At 42.2% G+C, this 16,647-nt stretch overlaps 1 protein-coding gene across 1 annotated transcript; it reads left to right on the forward strand.

Moving 5' to 3' along the window:
• Positions 1-409: 409 nt before the first annotated feature.
• PGRMC2 (progesterone receptor membrane component 2) lies at positions 410-12,840 on the forward strand. Its single transcript, XM_032110523.1, has 3 exons — positions 410-785; positions 10,416-10,571; positions 11,622-12,840. Exons 1-3 carry the CDS (start codon positions 458-460, stop codon positions 11,717-11,719), a joined length of 582 nt encoding a protein of 193 aa, XP_031966414.1. The 5' UTR covers positions 410-457; the 3' UTR covers positions 11,720-12,840.
• Positions 12,841-16,647: the final 3,807 nt, after the last annotated feature.

The following is a 16,647-nucleotide window of genomic DNA, read 5'->3' on the forward strand; positions in this document are numbered from 1 at the left end:
GGGCCTCCCGCCACCCGCCCTCCCCTCCCGCCCCGCGGGTCCAACGCGGCGCCCTCAGACCCTCCCCCCGCTCCCGGCGGTTCCCGCCCTGTGCCGCGGGGCGGCGGCGCGAGCGGCCCCTCACGGCACAGCGCCGCCCCCCGCGCGCCGCCCCCGGCCCCGCCGACGCCACCTGGGCGCGCGGGTGGGGGGGAGGCACGGGGGGGGGGAGGAGGGGGGAGGAGGGCGGTGCGCGCGCACGCGCGCTGGGGGCCGCGGCGCCTCTCGCGCGAGCGGCGCGAGCGCGCCGTTGGGCTCGGCGCGGGGCGTGCCCGCGTCCCGATTCGCCGGCGGGGCGCGAGCCGGGAGGGGGCGGGGCCGGCGCGGGCCGGCAGCCAATGGGGAGCGGGAGGGGCGGGGGCGGGGGCGTGTCCGTCGCCGGGCGTGGCCCGGGCGGGCGCGCGCTGTCCGGGCAGCGATGGCGGACGATGGGCAGGGGCGGCTCCGGACTGAGGGCGGCCGGGCGGGCGGTGCGGTCGTGGCGGCCGGCGAGATGCTGCTGAGTGTGGGGCTGCTGGCGCTGGCGCTGCTGGCGGCCTACCGGCTGTACCTGCGCTGGGGAGCGCGGAACGGGCCGGGGGGCGCGGCCCGGCAGGGCGAGGCCGCCGCGCTGCCGCGCATGAAGCGCCGGGATTTCTCCCTGGAGCAGCTGCGCGAGTTCGACGGCGCTCGCAACCCTCGCATCCTCCTGGCTGTCAACGGCAAAGTCTTCGACGTGACCAAAGGCAGCAAGTTCTACGGGCCCGGTGAGACGGCGGGGGGGATGGGGGAGTCCTGGCCTGCGACCCGCCGGCGGTGTTACACTGGTGATGCTCAGCGGGTCTGGGTTGTCCTCAGGCAGCCGTCATTTTCCCAGATGCCTTGATTTGGATGTGCCATGGTTAATTCTATTTTTTTTTTTTTTTCCTTCTGTCTCTTCTAGTAGGTTTCTCAAGTGCAGCTGAGCAGTGCTTTCTTCGTTGTAGCGCTTACGGCTCAGGAGAGGAAACCAAACAGCTGGTTATTTATTTAGGTGTAAATGCCATATTGAGTATGACTTTTAGTCGGGATAGAGACAGGCAAGGAGAGCTCTGGGACTAGTATGTTGCTGCTGTTGGGAAGAGTGGAAATCAAGCCAATCTCGTAAACAGACAGACAGACCACTCCTCTTCGGAGAGGAAATGTGTTTTTCAAAGGTTCAGAAAAGTAAGCTTCAAAGAAATGTTCTGGTTTTGTATTCAGCTTGTACACTGTGAAACTGCAGCATATTTTCTCATGATAAACAGCATTCTTAATAATGAGGTGGGTAAACTTACTGTGTTCACAACTGATGCCAAAGGAAATGAGGGTTATGACTGCTGATAATTTTCTTCTTTAAACAATGGTGGTTTGAAAAACTTGACCTAATCAAACTATGCAGGAGTTTTCATAGTAGGCATGGCAGTCTTCCTTGTGAGAGGGGTGGAGGGGAGAGAAGATGCCTCCCACTCCCCCAGGAAATAGTTCAAATTAAGTAATCATTTATTATTATTTAATAATTGGGTTTACAAAAAGAAAAATACAGAGCTGTCATGTTACAAGCCTTTGGTTCTTGGCGGGGAAGGGACAAGCAGTTCTGTGGTTGAATTGGGCTAGAATTTTGTAACTACTTCACCCTCAAAGTTTGTGATGCCAATTGCAGAAATTGAAACTGCTGTAATTGAATCAAAATGCTTTTTTCGCTGGCTACTGTAGAAGTTCACAATGGAATCTGAAGTACCTTGCCATGCTTTATATTGTTTATTAACCAGTAAAGCTGAGAAAATGTAGCCTGGTGAGCTGCAGCTTTCATGACATTTAATCAGGCTAGTTCTTTTGTCTCTCTTATTTAGGGGTTTTTAAAGTGAGACCTGTGTGCTGACATAAAATGCAGGTAATACATATGCTGCATGCAACTTAAAACACCAGTAAGCTGACAGAGTGCTCCGTGAAATAATACTGAACCCTGATCTAAACCTTCACTTTCTCCCTTTTGTGTATCAAACTTCAGTCAAATGTTAGGTTCTCCTCTCTAGATACCATCAGTGGTTCACACTGTCAACCTCTGGAAGCCTATTATTATGAGGAAGCTAAAACTTAATGTTCTAGGACATCAATCTGCTTTTTGATAACTGGTAGCAGCTGGTTTCCTCAAAAGCAGTGCTTCTAGCTTTTCGTGAAGAGGGACAAAGGCTTTTTATTTTTTTTGTCCCTGTAGTGAAAGATTGCCTTTTTCTAACAGAAGTGACATCATTTTCGTCTATCAGATCTGTAACTTGGGGTGTTGCATGTAAAGCTCAACCAGTGCATCATCAGCTGTGTGTTCTCTGCCAAATGTGCTGATTTTTGAATTGTCCTGACATGGTTTCCCTCTTTGGAGACATATTAGGGATTTTTTTCTTGCAACTGTTTTGTGGCTGAAAAGAAAAATACTAATAAATAGTTTGCAGGCCTTAAAGACCTGAGAAGAGTTCAGGTGGAAAAGTCTCCTACAGCTGGTTGAGATCTTTTCAGAAAGGCTTCAGCCAGAGTAGCCAGATGCCCACAGCAGTTCTCATGGCAATTTCATGTCTCATAGCTGGAGTGTGGCAAGGGAAGTGCAAAGCGTACCAACAAGCATGGCCAAATTTTAACAGAAGAAAGAGCTGAGAATATTGGCTTTGCTGATATTTCAGTTTCTGACTGTGGGCAGTTAGTAGTTTGTTGAGGTACTGATGTGAAGAAAGAGTGCTTCAGCTTTGGAGGCAGTGGAAAGCAGTGGCTGAGGGCTCACTGTCGGTCTTCAGCAAGTCTGGAGTGCTGGGTTAATGTTGAATAACCTGTCTCAGGTGGCTTCTCATGTCTTGATAGTAAGGTCTGTATTTTCTCCTTCAGTGTAGTTTGGATGCCAAGATGTTCCTTATTTTTCTACTTATAGCAGAAGGTTTAAAATGCACAAAAGAGTCATCTAGTCCAGATTTTTGTCCAACAGTGGAGATTTCATCAAAGTTTCCACCAAACTTCTGATTTTATTCAAAGTTGTCCTGGTTTTAAGTTCTGTCCAGTGAATCCTGTTACACTTTGGTCCATTTCATTGAAGAGCCCTTTACGTCCATACAGTTAAGGTATTTTTAAGTAATGGTAGACTGTTGAAGCCATCCTTTCAAACAGCCATGAACTGAAAACTTCATTTTCTCTAACATTTAATCCAAATGTTTCCCTTTTTGTTTTTGTTTTTCTCATGTTGTCTTCTTTAAGCCTTCCACAGTTTATGTTAGTCTTCGGTATGTCTTTATGTATTTCAGCTAAGAGCAAGGAAGGGTTACGCTGTACGTATAACAGTCTGTGCTTCCAAAAACCACTTTGCTTACATTGAGCTCTTAATTTGAAACTTTACTTGCCAAGTTCTTTTCCAAAATGCTGCTCTGTCCTGCAAATACACCATTTGTTTCAAGACTTCACTTAGGTGTATTAAATGCCACTTCTGCTTGTGCCCAGATGAGTAAGTGACCTAGAATGCTTTGACTGATTATTAAATCTAATTAATTGCCTTTCCCTTTATCATCCACAAGCTCCAAAAGAAATAAAGTAAACAATTAGTGGTTCACTGTTAAAAATATCACATAACCAGACTGTCAGAGAACCTCTATTAGGATGATTTCCCATCTGTAATTACATCTCATGACTTAGGGTCTAGTCATTAATACCTTTTGTGTGTGCTGTGTTGGTTTTTTATCTTATAGTGAGGGACAGATTTTTACTTTTCATTTATTGTTGCATTGAACTTTGTGCTTGTTTGCATCAAGATTTCAGGTTGTAAACTTGTCAGTAGAAGAGCGTTGTAAGAGTTAAAGTACTTTATGTCAGCAAATCTTAGTATTTAGCATTTAAATTTGCATGCCAAGGTAATGCTTTAAACAGGTTTTGATTAACTTAGCAAATACTTTGTGCATTTATGAAAAATATGCATCTTTGAACATGACAAAGCAAGATTATGTGCAACCCTGAGTATGCAACTGTTTGCGTCACTTCTTGGTTCTTAATGTTTCATGATCTTAAAAGAATCAATTTCCTGACTTTCCTTCACTGCAGTATGTTGTCACTGTCAACTCATTTCTCATCCCACTCATCTTTCACGATGTCATGAAGATTCCTGATTTTCCAAGTTTGCCAAGAAGAATAGATTAGATAGTAGTAGTTCCTTCCACAAAAAATATGCCATCATAGTTCATTTTCTGTGAAGGGAAAACTGCCTTTATTTCATTGTAGTAAACAGCATCATTTTTTCTGGTAATTTGTATAAAAATAATCTGATGGTGTTAGACTTCCTTCGGAACTGAGTGCTGTAAATTTCACTGTGTCTCTGTTGACCACATGGGAATGGTGCTTTTCCATCCTTTCCAAGGGTATGGTTAGAGTGAAGTGTTGCAGGAGGGACACTACATATGTTGTATGTGGAGAATACTGTTACGGGTGGCCTTATCTTAAGAACACAACAGGCTGAGGGGTTACAGATAAGTACAGAGGATAAGACTGGGGGAAAGAAATGCCTTCTGTAAAGTGCATGAGGTCTTAGTGGTTCTGATGTTTGTCAGCTCTTTGGTTGTCTATGTAGTAGAGGTGTCTCTCACCTTGGGATTCAGCTTTTCAGGGAAATAGCATTTCTGGATAAAGAAGTGGAGTTCCAGCCAGAAGCAGTAAAACTAAAAGGTGTATGCAGGCATATTGGTGAGAGATTGTTTCCCTCCTTCTGCTCAAAGGGAGTAGTGCCTTTGCTGCCAGGATGGAGGTTGTTCTGAGCCTCCAGGCCGTGTTCATGGAGAGCAGTAAAGTGGTTTTGTGCAGGAAGATCAGCACTCTGTCTCCTCTGCTTCTGCTCTGTGTGTCTGTCAGTTCTCTCTTTCTTGTTTTTTAAATTTCTTTTTCCCTTTTTCACAAGCTCAGTATATTCCTTAAAACTTGAACAACTGTGTGTTTGATAAGAGGTCTGTGTAAATTCCTGGTTCCTATTGAAACCAATGATGTTCCAGTCACAGAATTGATTAGGCTGGAAAAAAGCTCTGAGGTCATTGAGTCACCTGACATTTGTGGGGCCTGATCAAGCAGGTACACTCAAAGCAGGATATATTAAATGTGATAGGGACATCCTTGTTAGTGATATGTAGATGTTAAATCCAGTACACAGCAGCATTGCTCTCACTGAACCAAAAAACCTGGCCAGCTTGTCTTATTAGGAAATAAACTAGTGGTCACAGCATTTCTCACTAAACCAAGATGTGGAATCTTGGTCCTTCTCAAGAATGCAACTATCTTCCAGAAAGCTCCTGACTGCTGAACTACATGCTCTCTTAGCAATGCTTGTTGTCTGCCCCTTCAGTTGAAATTGGGTCATTGATTCTTGCACTTTTTTTTTTCAGAGTTAAAAAGCAAGTAAGCAAAAGAGAGAGTGAGACTCTCTGGCCTTGTGCCTGAGGAGTAAGGTTTAGACCCCTGTTTCTAGGCAGTTCCCATCTTAGCACATAGACTTCACATCTGTAGAGTTCCCATTTTAGCATGTGGATTGGTCTCCTACTTTCCATGCAAGTTGTAACTTAAATTTGACCCACATCTTTCCTTTCATGTAAATCTGGAGCAGTAAAGTTAAAATTATGTCACCTTGAATTCCCAGTGATAAATGTTGTTAGAAGCCTTCTGCTTTCAAGCTACATCTCCAAATGGCTTAGTCTAACTTTCAGCTTTTTCATTCTCTCGTGAAAAATGCAACAAACTGAATAAGCACATGTCAGGATTCAGATAGAAAATTTGAAACAGCCAGTGAAGTTTTCACTTCAATTTGGAGTGGAAGAAGCAGGCAAAGTCATAGAATAATGAAGTTGTTAAAAATTCTGTAGCCTGTCTCCCTTTGCTCTAGTTCACATTAAAGGGGAGATTAGTCCTTATTCTTGTCTGCAGATTAACAAATGTTGTCCATGAGTATCTGAGCTTCAGCCAAAACTGGGGTTTATTTACAGTAGCTGTATGGATCCCACAGATGCATATTTGGTGATTGCTTTGAAGTGCTTTTTGACTACTTGAAGAAACCAAAGCTGCTGGTTTAAAAATGAATCTTGTTGTTAACCTGTGTGGCTTCTTTAGAGAAATCACATGGACCTTGTGAAAACGAGTACTTAGCTTACCTATCACTTCATTAGCTATAAAGTCCACATGTGGCTATCTGTGGTGTATTCCCCGTGCTGCCCCTTGGAGTGATCCAAAGTTCAGTGTACAACGTTCACCTTTGTTGCTGGTGTTGGAGTAATAGTCTGGGATGTTCCACAAAGCTGCTACTGAACTGAAATGGTCAGAGAGCCTCTTTGGCAACCAGGGATATACTCTGAAGTTGGATACCAGCATAGGTTTTGCTGGGGGAGCTATTGGCCAAACTGGCTGGAAATTGAAATGTGTGCTGTTCCAAGATGCAGTTTAGCCTGTTTTGGAGGAAGTGATTAGAAGTAGTGCTTCCAAATACAAACTTCATGGTTCAAAATTTTTAATATGGTGCTTTAGGTTGAATAGATTATTCCTTGTCTGCAAAGAGAAATTAAATCTTAATTAGCGAACCAAAACAGCACTATGAGATGCAGAAATCTTAAGTGCATTTTTGTTGTCTGAAGAGACTTTGACTTCACCAATTCTCAAGCTACCCAGTTTATTGTGAATAAAGACAAGTGTCAGGCTGGAACAGGATGTCAAATTCATCAAGGCTGCTAGATTCTTAACTGGATTCTGAAGGGAAGTGAAGCTCTGCAGGTGGTGGGTAGCAACGTTTTGCATGTGTTGTAGCTTAGAGAAGGGTGTACTTTATACAAGGTGGAGTTGTAAGATCGATGAGGACTTTATACAGGGGAAATACGGTGCATGAACATGGACGTACAGATGTGGAGATAGGCAGGCAAATACATGGGCTTGATAACTGGTCTCAGTGCTAAAATAAACAAAGGCTCTGAAACAGAGTGCTTTAATATGTGAAAGCCATGATGGGAGGAAAAGCATTCTTAAAGGAACAGTTTTCCTTTATGGAAGACTCGTACCTCCATATAACCAAGTAAAGTGTAGAAGGAGTGTTTTAATTGGTTTTGACACTTCCCTGACTCCTGTTGTTGAGGTATGCCAAATAGGGGTGGGAGAAAAATTTTTAAAGGCATATTTGACTGTGAAATAGCTAATGTGGGGATATAGGAAAAAAACCCACTGAAATTCTGTGATACGGTTTCAGAAACTTGCTTTGGTTTACATACCTGTGCTACAAGCTGCTCTTCCTGCCCTCTCTTCAGCATGTCTGTCATGTCATGCTGCAATCAATTATTTACAGCAGGAGCCAGGCTAAATAGGTGGGCAGACAAAAGGAAAGGAAAGAAGGACTGTGGGTAGGGCTTGCATCAGACCGTGAAAGAACTCTGTGGGAGTGTGTCTAGGACTGCACTGATGTCTCTACCTCAGAGTCATGTTCCTGAAGGATATTTTTCCCTGGGGTTTTATGTGCTGGCACCTTCCTGGACACTTCTCCAAGTGCAATGAAATCTGATATGCAAAATACCTTTTTAAGACTGTTGCACCAGTATTTGATATAAAAGTGAGTAATAGACTAGGGTTTAGAGCAGAACCCCAGAACTGTATGTTTTGTATTCATATAAAATACTGTACTTAAACTCTGTGTAGAAGCACCTGAATGGAAGCTTTAAATCTTGAAGTAGATTGCTCATACTGGGATCTCTGAACTTCTGCTTAGCAGCTCAGGTGAAGCCAAGCTTACACCATTTATTAATAGTCACAATTCAGTATTTACCTTTTAGTAGAGGATTAAAGAATAGGACGCATTTCTAAGTTACATTTGCAGAGCTGGAATTTAAAATGCTGTCTACTGAGTCCAAAGGTGAGATTTTACAAGTTAGCATTCCATTGAGTGCTTGGACCTGGCTTGATGATTCCTCTTTGACTTCTGAATACTTCTGCAGTAAACATTCTGGAATGTTAACATTCAAATTCAATTTTAGAAAAGAAAAGAGATATTGGTGTAATAGCATCTGAGATTACAAGATACTTGCAGAAAATTTGCATCCATTAATCCTAATGCAAACTGATGAATTCTAAAATCTTTCATGCTTTCAATTAAGTGTATTACTGAGATTTAAGAATGTTCAGTGCTTGATACAGATAAATATAATATCATTCTCTTTTTAATATAAATAATTGGAATCAAGCTGGTGGACCAAGAGGTGGCATCTCAGCAGGTGCTGTGAAACTCCATTAACCACTAAATGCAGGGTAGAAGGGAAGGGGAGCAGGGTGCTACTCTCTGATTAGCCAGACTTTGGAAAACACCTTGTGCAAATAGTAGGATTTATGGACGTATTTGCTTGAAACACTTCAGAGAAAGGAAAAACCAGGAACAGCATACTGTTGGTGGGGTCACTAATTAACAATTTATAATTGCTTTAAGGATTTACTAATTGTGGTGTTTGTAAGACCTGTTTATAGGTCCCCTGTTCTTCAATCAGAACATCAAAAACAAGATCACTTGAATGATTGCTGTTTTGCTTGCAGCAGGACTTTTTGTTTGAAGAAACTCTGTGTTGTGTTGCAGATGATGGTCTTTGCTGCCTCTTAGCCTGTTCTGTGGAAGTGACTGAGCACGCAGAGTGCGTTGGTGTAGGATTGATTTCAGTCTCTAAATCTTGCTTTTCAAATAAATACCTAATTCAGGATGCAAATAGGAAAGATACCCCTCTAGACTTTGTTCCTCTGAAGTACTGTACCTGTAGTCCCTGATCCCTGAGGTAGTTCTTGTGAACACTGTTCCTGGAGCTAAATACCTGAAAGGATGAGCACAGAGATGCTGTTCATCATTATGGTCAGAGTGGTACAGTGCAAACTTCCAGCTGATAGTTCATTCTCTAATACCTACTTCTTGTGAAACTGTGCTTTGAAATCGGTTGGTTTATTTCCAGAGAGACAAGGGAATTGTCTTTGGCACACAGGACAACCTTCTGTTCTCAGGTTTGGCTGTAAGCAGCTTACAGTGCCAAGCACTCCGGGGTGGAGAGACGACATCAGTTCTGGTGAGGACGTAGTTTCTTCTAATCCGTATGGTACTGGGGTTCCCTGCTTCAGGAGTTCTTCCTGCTGCGTTCAGCCTCTGTCTCAGCCCTGGAGTCAGTGCCTGGCAAGAGCAGATAGGTGTGATGGCTGGAGCAAGCGGCCTGGGAGGAACCAGCCTTTTGGAATGACTCCTCATGGCTCGTCCTGGTGCAGAAGAGGTCTGAGGTGCTCCAGCAGGCAATGGAGGGGGTGAAGGACAGTGTGTTGCCACTTGATTGTGTTCATTCTTGCCCATGGGTGCTGCCTTTTCTTCAGGCTGACGGCCACTGTTGAGAGGTAAGCCAGAGAAGGGTTCTGGCCTGGTCATCACCAAGTAGGGAGCACTGTGTAGCAAGCCTTGGGTACTCTGTGGTGCTAGGCTGCTGCAGTTAGTGCAGAAAATTTTAAAGTGGTTTTTTTTTTCTTGTATTGGTTTGGGTTTTTTTAATTGATCTGAATTAAAGGTCTTTGGTTTTAGGTCAAGAAAATCTAAAATAACAATATGCTTAAAGTTCTTTCAGTTAATTAAAATTTGGGAAAGCCAAATTATCCTGCAAATTGTTGGTTTGCAAATCATCTATTTGTCTTGGTAGTAATGTTTATTTCACAGTCATTGCTCAAAATTTTATTGGGATATTTGTGCTGCTTTGCACTTGTCAAAAAGTACAGAGGAAGCAGGTGCATTATTTTCCTAATGTGACAAATTTGTGCTGTTTTCAAGAGCATTACAGGCTAAGGGTGTGGGGAATCTGCTGCCCAAAATAAGTGAGATGATATCCTCAGAAGTAAGAAATGTCACAAAAGATGTAGAAAGCTCTTGCAATTCTGTCAGTGAAGTGAAATCACTAATTAGCCCTCCTACGTTCTATTTATTTATAATAATGGATTTCTAATTAAGCTGTCTGTGCAGTTTGCTTCTGTTTATAGCTGACTTGTAAATATTCAATGTGTTGCTTAATAGAAGTATATTTCTTTTGAATTCCAGCCTCTGGTCCCTTTGGAATTTGCATCAACTGGCTTGCATCAACTGACAGGGATTTTTCCAGATATCCCTTCAAAGCTATTTTCCTGGTTCTGCTTCTCTCAGCAGACTTTATCTCCTAGTGATATTAAAGATTGAATTGCAGTGCTGTTGAATGTCAAACAGCCATGGCATTGAAACTGCTGCTGTTCCCATCACTGCAGAAATTTAATATATGGCTTTGGCAGACTGCGTAAGGAACTGAGATTTGGTCACCATAAACAAAGACGTGAAGGTATCAATTTTGTCTTTTTGTTTCCAGAGGGTCCATATGGAATATTTGCTGGCAGAGATGCCTCCAGGGGACTAGCAACTTTCTGTCTAGATAAAGATGCACTCAGAGATGAATATGATGACCTATCGGACTTAAATGCTGTACAGATGGAAAGTGTAAGAGAATGGGAAATGCAATTTAAAGGTAAATTCTCAAATTATCAGCTTAAGGAAATGCTTTTAATAAAAATGACTGATTTGGGCTTGGGGAAGCTTTTAAAGAGGTGTTGACAGTAATATTATCACAGACTATGCTGAGTCAGAAGGGTCCCCCAAGGATCATCGATTTCAACTCTTAGCCCTGCACAGGACCATCCCCAAGAATCCCACCCTGTGCCTGAGAGCATTGTCCAAACACTTCTTGAACTCTGTCAGGCTTGTGCTGTGACCCTGGGGAGCCTGTGCCAGTGCCCAACTACCCTCTGGGTGAAGAATCTTTCTCTTAACACCCAACCTAAACCTCCCCTGACAAAACTTGCGGGTTATGTCACTGGTCACCACAGAGAAGTGTCTGCCCCTCCTTGTCCCCTCGTGAGGAAGTTGTAGAGTGCAGCGATGTCCCCCCTAATGTGTGTGCAATGTAACTTCGTTAAGAAAAGACCAGGGATTTCAAGCCTTTCTTCCACAGAGGGGTTTTCACTATATTTTACTACAGCTTTTTTAACCTTTTAATTTTATACAAGAAAACTGTCCTCTTCGCTCTTCAGCACAGAATTTCACTCTCAAATCTCATCAGCCTAGCTGGTGGAACTCCTCCCCGAGGTTGTTGGCTGTGGATGCCATGAAATTTTCAGTAGGACTAAAAGTTGTTTTAAGATAAAAGGTTGAATGAGTTTGTCTTGAAATAATTTCTGACAAGTATGGAAGTATGCTTCTGGAGGGAGGGGGAATCATTTTTCACACTAATTGAAATCAAAACGGGCTGAAGAATTGAAGAGCAGCAGTTTTTGGCCCTTGGGTGATAAATCTTGCCTTGATCAGCTAGAGGAGAATGGAAACAAAGTACTCACAGTTACAGAAAGTAATGGTAGAAAGATTGCTTTAGGAGGCCAAGCTTGCTGCTAAATTACCATCAATTTCAGTGATTGAGATTTAGAACTGTAGTGTGTAGGAGAAAAAGTGAATTTGCAGTAGTATGGGCTAGCAAGCAAATGCAGCTGTATTTAATTGTAATGGAATCATAAATCTCTTTCAGAAAAATATGACTACGTAGGTAGACTCCTAAAACCAGGGGAAGAACCATCAGAATACACAGATGAGGAAGATACCAAGGATCACACTAAACAGGAATGAACTTTGTAAACAACCAAAGTCAGGGGCCTTCGGAACTGCAACCTCTTACTCCCCATCACAGAATGTCCTGCATCTTTGGGTACAGTTCATCTGCTGCGGAAAAACATTCAACAGGTTTTGTACAAGGAAAATAATATACTCACAAATGAAGATTTGAATACTAGACATTCTTTGTGCTGCCAAATTTTTTGTTGCAGTTTATTTGTAATGTCTGGTTAGGCTTCGTTAGTGAAGAGGGGCCAGGGATTTAAAGGCAAACATGCTATTCCTTTTTATCAGTAAGCTGAAGCCTTCAACTAGTGTATCTTACAAGCTCTCTAAAAGACGTGAGTCTTCAAGCTCAGAGGAAGGTTTGAATCTTGTTTTGTGTGTGTCTTCTCCTTCAGCATTAAAGAAAGATGTACTCATCCTCATCAGCATCAGTAGGTTAGGCTACTGAAGCCGGTGTTAAAAATGTGAATTTCCAATTTTGTTTTGTATGTGGGTGTTAGTAGCCCGGCAGAATACTTCAGTTCTCTAAGAGAAGTCTGTGTAGATTAGGATGGGGATAAAATTCATCCTTTTCTCAAAAGGATTGGGTAAAAAAGTTTCTTCTGCAACAACTATTATCTGAAGCCTGCCTCTCCCCCTTTTTCCCATCCTCTAAATCAAATCAAATATTAATTGTGCCTTATTTCGCTTACATAGACTTGAATTGTTTTAAGGGACAGCCCCCAAATTGCGGTTTCATAGTCACTACAAGCAGCAGTGAGACTGAATTGGAATGTTCTGTTGACTGGAAAACCTTGATGTCATTCTGTGTATAGAATGTAAAAGAGGAGTACTCAGTGTTACTGCCATATGTTAATACTACATATACTTAAATTAGCATTGTGATGGCCAAATGCATACTCCCATGCTTCTTTTTAATGAATTACAAACACACAAAAAAGTCTCCCTTCCTCCTCTTCCAGAAGCTGCCTAACTTTTGGGAGCATAGCCTTCACACCCCCGTAGAGTGAAGGGGCGTTGTGCGCGTGTGTCTGTGTGTGTGTCTGTCTGAATGCAAGACTTGGGAGGGATTGTTTCTGCAGATATTGTAAATACGAGTACCATTTTAATAAAGCATGTACAATACCACATGTGCTGTCAGACTGTGTGTAGAAGCTGTTAAGCAGAGCTGGAATATGATGCAATAAAAAGGGGAAGAAGGCTTGGCTAGATGAAGCAGCTGCAACTATTAATACTGCTCCTTGTACTGGTGGAGTTATTCTCCCTTTCAAGTCCCAGCTGTTGAGGAATCTTGAAGACTTACTCAGGTAAGCTGTATTTAAGAGACTAAACCTATGCCAGTGAATTTATGGTGGGGGAAAAAAGGGGGAACTGAGTGTATAGAGTATAAGGAAAATGTCTCATGGTATTAACAGGACAAGAACAGCAGTGTCGTGGCTTATGTTTGTACCTCTGGTTGCAGATTTCACCTGTGATAAGTCTACAGTAACAATTTTTATATATCTACATTCTTTTGAACTGTAAACTCTGAAATTCCAGGGATGACTACTTTTTTTATTCCTATTTGACTGAAAGAAATTCATATTGATGTAAATGAAATGAATAAACAAAAACTCCTCTGTGGAATTGTGTGTAACTGACACGTCCTAGAAGGCAGGTTGAATTCTCTTTCTTGCATATCCATCCTTGGAATAGAATCATTTTAGCATGGAAGAAGTAACAGAAATGGGGCTGTTTCTCCATAGAAGTTATGTTTACAGGCTCCTGTACAGGCTGGATGCTCCTGGGAGGTGTGAATTCAGTAAGCGCTGGCTTCTGCTTGAGTCACGTCCTTATAAGCTGAGCAATGGTGCAGTGTCCAGGCCAGGATTGAGTGTCTGCTACTCATCTAACTCTGCTGAAATGCTGGGCATGCTGCTGTAACTAACCACAGAAATATGTGGTTTAGATGGAACAGAGGAAACTAAGGACAAATAAAAGCTTCCTTGCATAAGACAGGGGCTGGGAGTAATTAAACACCAGTTCTATATCTGGATGCTTCACTAGGGAATCTTTTTCTTTTAAGTAAGTCCCGCTATAAAAGGTTTTACACTACATTTACAGTATGCCTTTCACTTTTAGCTGTTGCACAGCTGTTGCAACTCATCATGGCACCCAGCTTGTCTAGCTGTGGAACAAGAAAAGGCAGGCAGCTTGCCCAACTCACCCTTAGGACAATCGGATAGGTTGTTTTTCCCCAGGCTTCCACGTGAAAATACATGTATGTGTACAGCTTCTACTATACAGAGTCATAGCTGGAGGTTCTTGACACTTGCTGTGAGTTTCTCTGCTCTTCAGTCAGTGCAGCTATTGGTATTGCTACATCTGGCACAGCTGTAGCATTCGCTGTTCCTCATGCTTGTATCTGCTTGATGGACTAACTTCCTACTGGAGAAAGAAAGGTGACTTTCGAAGGAAGAGTAGTTTTGCATCTGCTGTGACTTACAGTCCAAGTGCAGAATTTTCCTCTCCCTTGCTATTGGAAAGGCAGCAAAGTTTAATCACAGTGAAGTTACACATAGTTCTGTTACTGGGTTTTTAAAATTGCTTTAGAAGGACAATGCTTAAATTTTAACTTTTAGGATTAGCTGAACAAGATGGGTAAAGGGTGAGTTTTTCTTTGAAGCACCTTAATGGTAACTATGAAGGATACAAAACTTGTCCCATGGCAGCAGAATGTTGCATAGACTGAATTTTGATGTCTAGTGGATTTAAATTAACCTCATCCATCCTACATACAAAGTCACTGGTGATCTAAAGCTGGCAACCTAAAAAAAGTGCTTTAAAGCACACTGCAGCTTTCATATTTATAAAAAGTTGACACAGAGCATAATTTAGCATAACATCAGATCCATCCAAACTCCAGTGCAATTTTAATAATTTGATGGAGGCGTTCAACCTTGGAATACTTGTGTCAATCACTTGGTCAAAATTCACTGTTAAATAAAATGACAGGTTGATACTGTGTTAAATTTTGTTTAGGCAACATGAGGGTCTTGATGGAAGAATTTCTCATCTTTAGAAACAAAATACATTTCCAGTTTAATGTATGACTTGTTTTCCTAGGCTAGACTTGGTGTTAAATTAGTTTTAGTCATCATTGCTTTTGACACCTCTGCCTCATTTTGTACACCGCTCCCCAAAAACGCTTCATTTTGGCAGGAGATACATTTTCAAACCTCCTAGGTTAAAAAAAAAAAAAAAAAAAAGCACCATGTTGTTACATGGTCTGAACATTTTGAATTTTCAGTGAGGACTACAGAATTATGTCACATGGTTGTACTTGTTTGTATCTTTTTATTGAGCTAGATCTACTTTTCTTTGAGGTTTAAATTTCTATCATTCAGAGTTGGGCATAGCACATAAAATCAGTTTGGCACTCTGTTGTTGGTGGTGTTTTACTTTAAATATCTCAGGTCTAAGCTATTTTCTAACTTTTTTTTTTATTCCTGCAAACTTAGTTTGATTTTACTGTCTTCACTGTAAAAGGCAGGGAGCCATTAAACCTTTCTTAGGCTTTGTTTGAGTCTTTTTGACAATACAGTAAGAGTTTCTGTGGTTTTATTTCCTCTAGGAAGAGGTGCTATTCCTCTGTATGGAATAGTACAAAAGATTTGGCTATTTACTCCCTTCCTCCTTAACATGAGTACTAATGTAACTCTGGCCTTGCAGACTGACTTACATGTGGAAAGCAAATCCTTCTCCTGGCTTCTAATCTATGGTTAAAGGTAAATGTTTCTTAACAGGTGCTCACAGATTTGGTTTAATCTTGCTTTGACAGAACCTGTGTGCCAGGGTTGGCTGAAGTGCAGGTGAAGGGTTGTTTACCTGAAACCCCAAAAGCACAGAGGGTGCAGACAGCAGAGAAGAAAGGTCTTGAGCTGACAGATCCAGCCTGGTGTAGCTGTGGGATTGGTCAGGAAGAGATCCTCAGCTACTCTTTAAGTGTCCTCTCTGCCTGGAGTGTCGTTTGTCACCTCAGCAGTGCCTGAAGCAAAGGCTGCAAACTGTCTTCCATCCATTCGAATGCTTTATCTCCCACAGAAATCCAAATCCCTGTTAAAACACAGACAGGCTACTGCTGCTCAGTGTAGGAAAACATCATCTGGTCTCCAACAGGAACAAGAGCCAGCTTGAGTCTTCCCTTTTAAAAAGCTGTTAGAATCCAGGATTTTGAGCATGACAAAAATCAGGTTTTAGGCAGGGTAGTGTCTTGAAGTATTTGTATGGTTATTTGCCAACAGAAGAAATGAAGAGAAACGTAGAAATTCTTCAGTAAGCACATGGGAGAATTTTTACACAAGGTCCAAAGCTTGCAAAGTGGTCAGTCATAGACCACTGTTAGAACACAATTCATCTTAAGACATAGTTAAGGTTGGAATAAATGGATGTAAGAGGTGTGGGAAGGGATGTTGGATACACATCAAAGTTACAGCCCTGCAACAAGGACTATCAGTTACTGAGGTGCTGAACCACTTGAAGCCAGAGAGTGAAACAAGCAGCCAAGGCAAGGATCGTTTTTCCCACCTATCTGCAAGGGAAGAGAAGGCAGATTCAAGCCCATGGGAAGTGAAAGGGGCATTCCTGAGAGGCAGCCAGAGCTGTGGATGGGCTTGGGTGGTGTTTTTGTCCAGCTCACTACAGAGGCCAGCAGGTAAAGTATTCACTCTCCTTGCCTTCCCCCACATTTATCACTCACTTCTCGTATTTTTGACAGATACCCAATCATATGCCAAAAATAAATCCATCTTGAACTTGCAGAAAGCTGGCTCCCATTCCAAGAAGCACTTCCACCTTTAACAGGCTGGGTTTCCCTCAGTGCAGCAGAAATTCCCATGCAAATCTACATCCTTACACTCTTCTAAGCTGTTTTTCTTCACACTTTTTGGGGGAAAAAA

This window comes from Corvus moneduloides, chromosome 5 (genome assembly GCF_009650955.1).
Source record: "Corvus moneduloides isolate bCorMon1 chromosome 5, bCorMon1.pri, whole genome shotgun sequence".
Classification (NCBI taxonomy): Eukaryota; Metazoa; Chordata; class Aves; order Passeriformes; family Corvidae; genus Corvus; species Corvus moneduloides.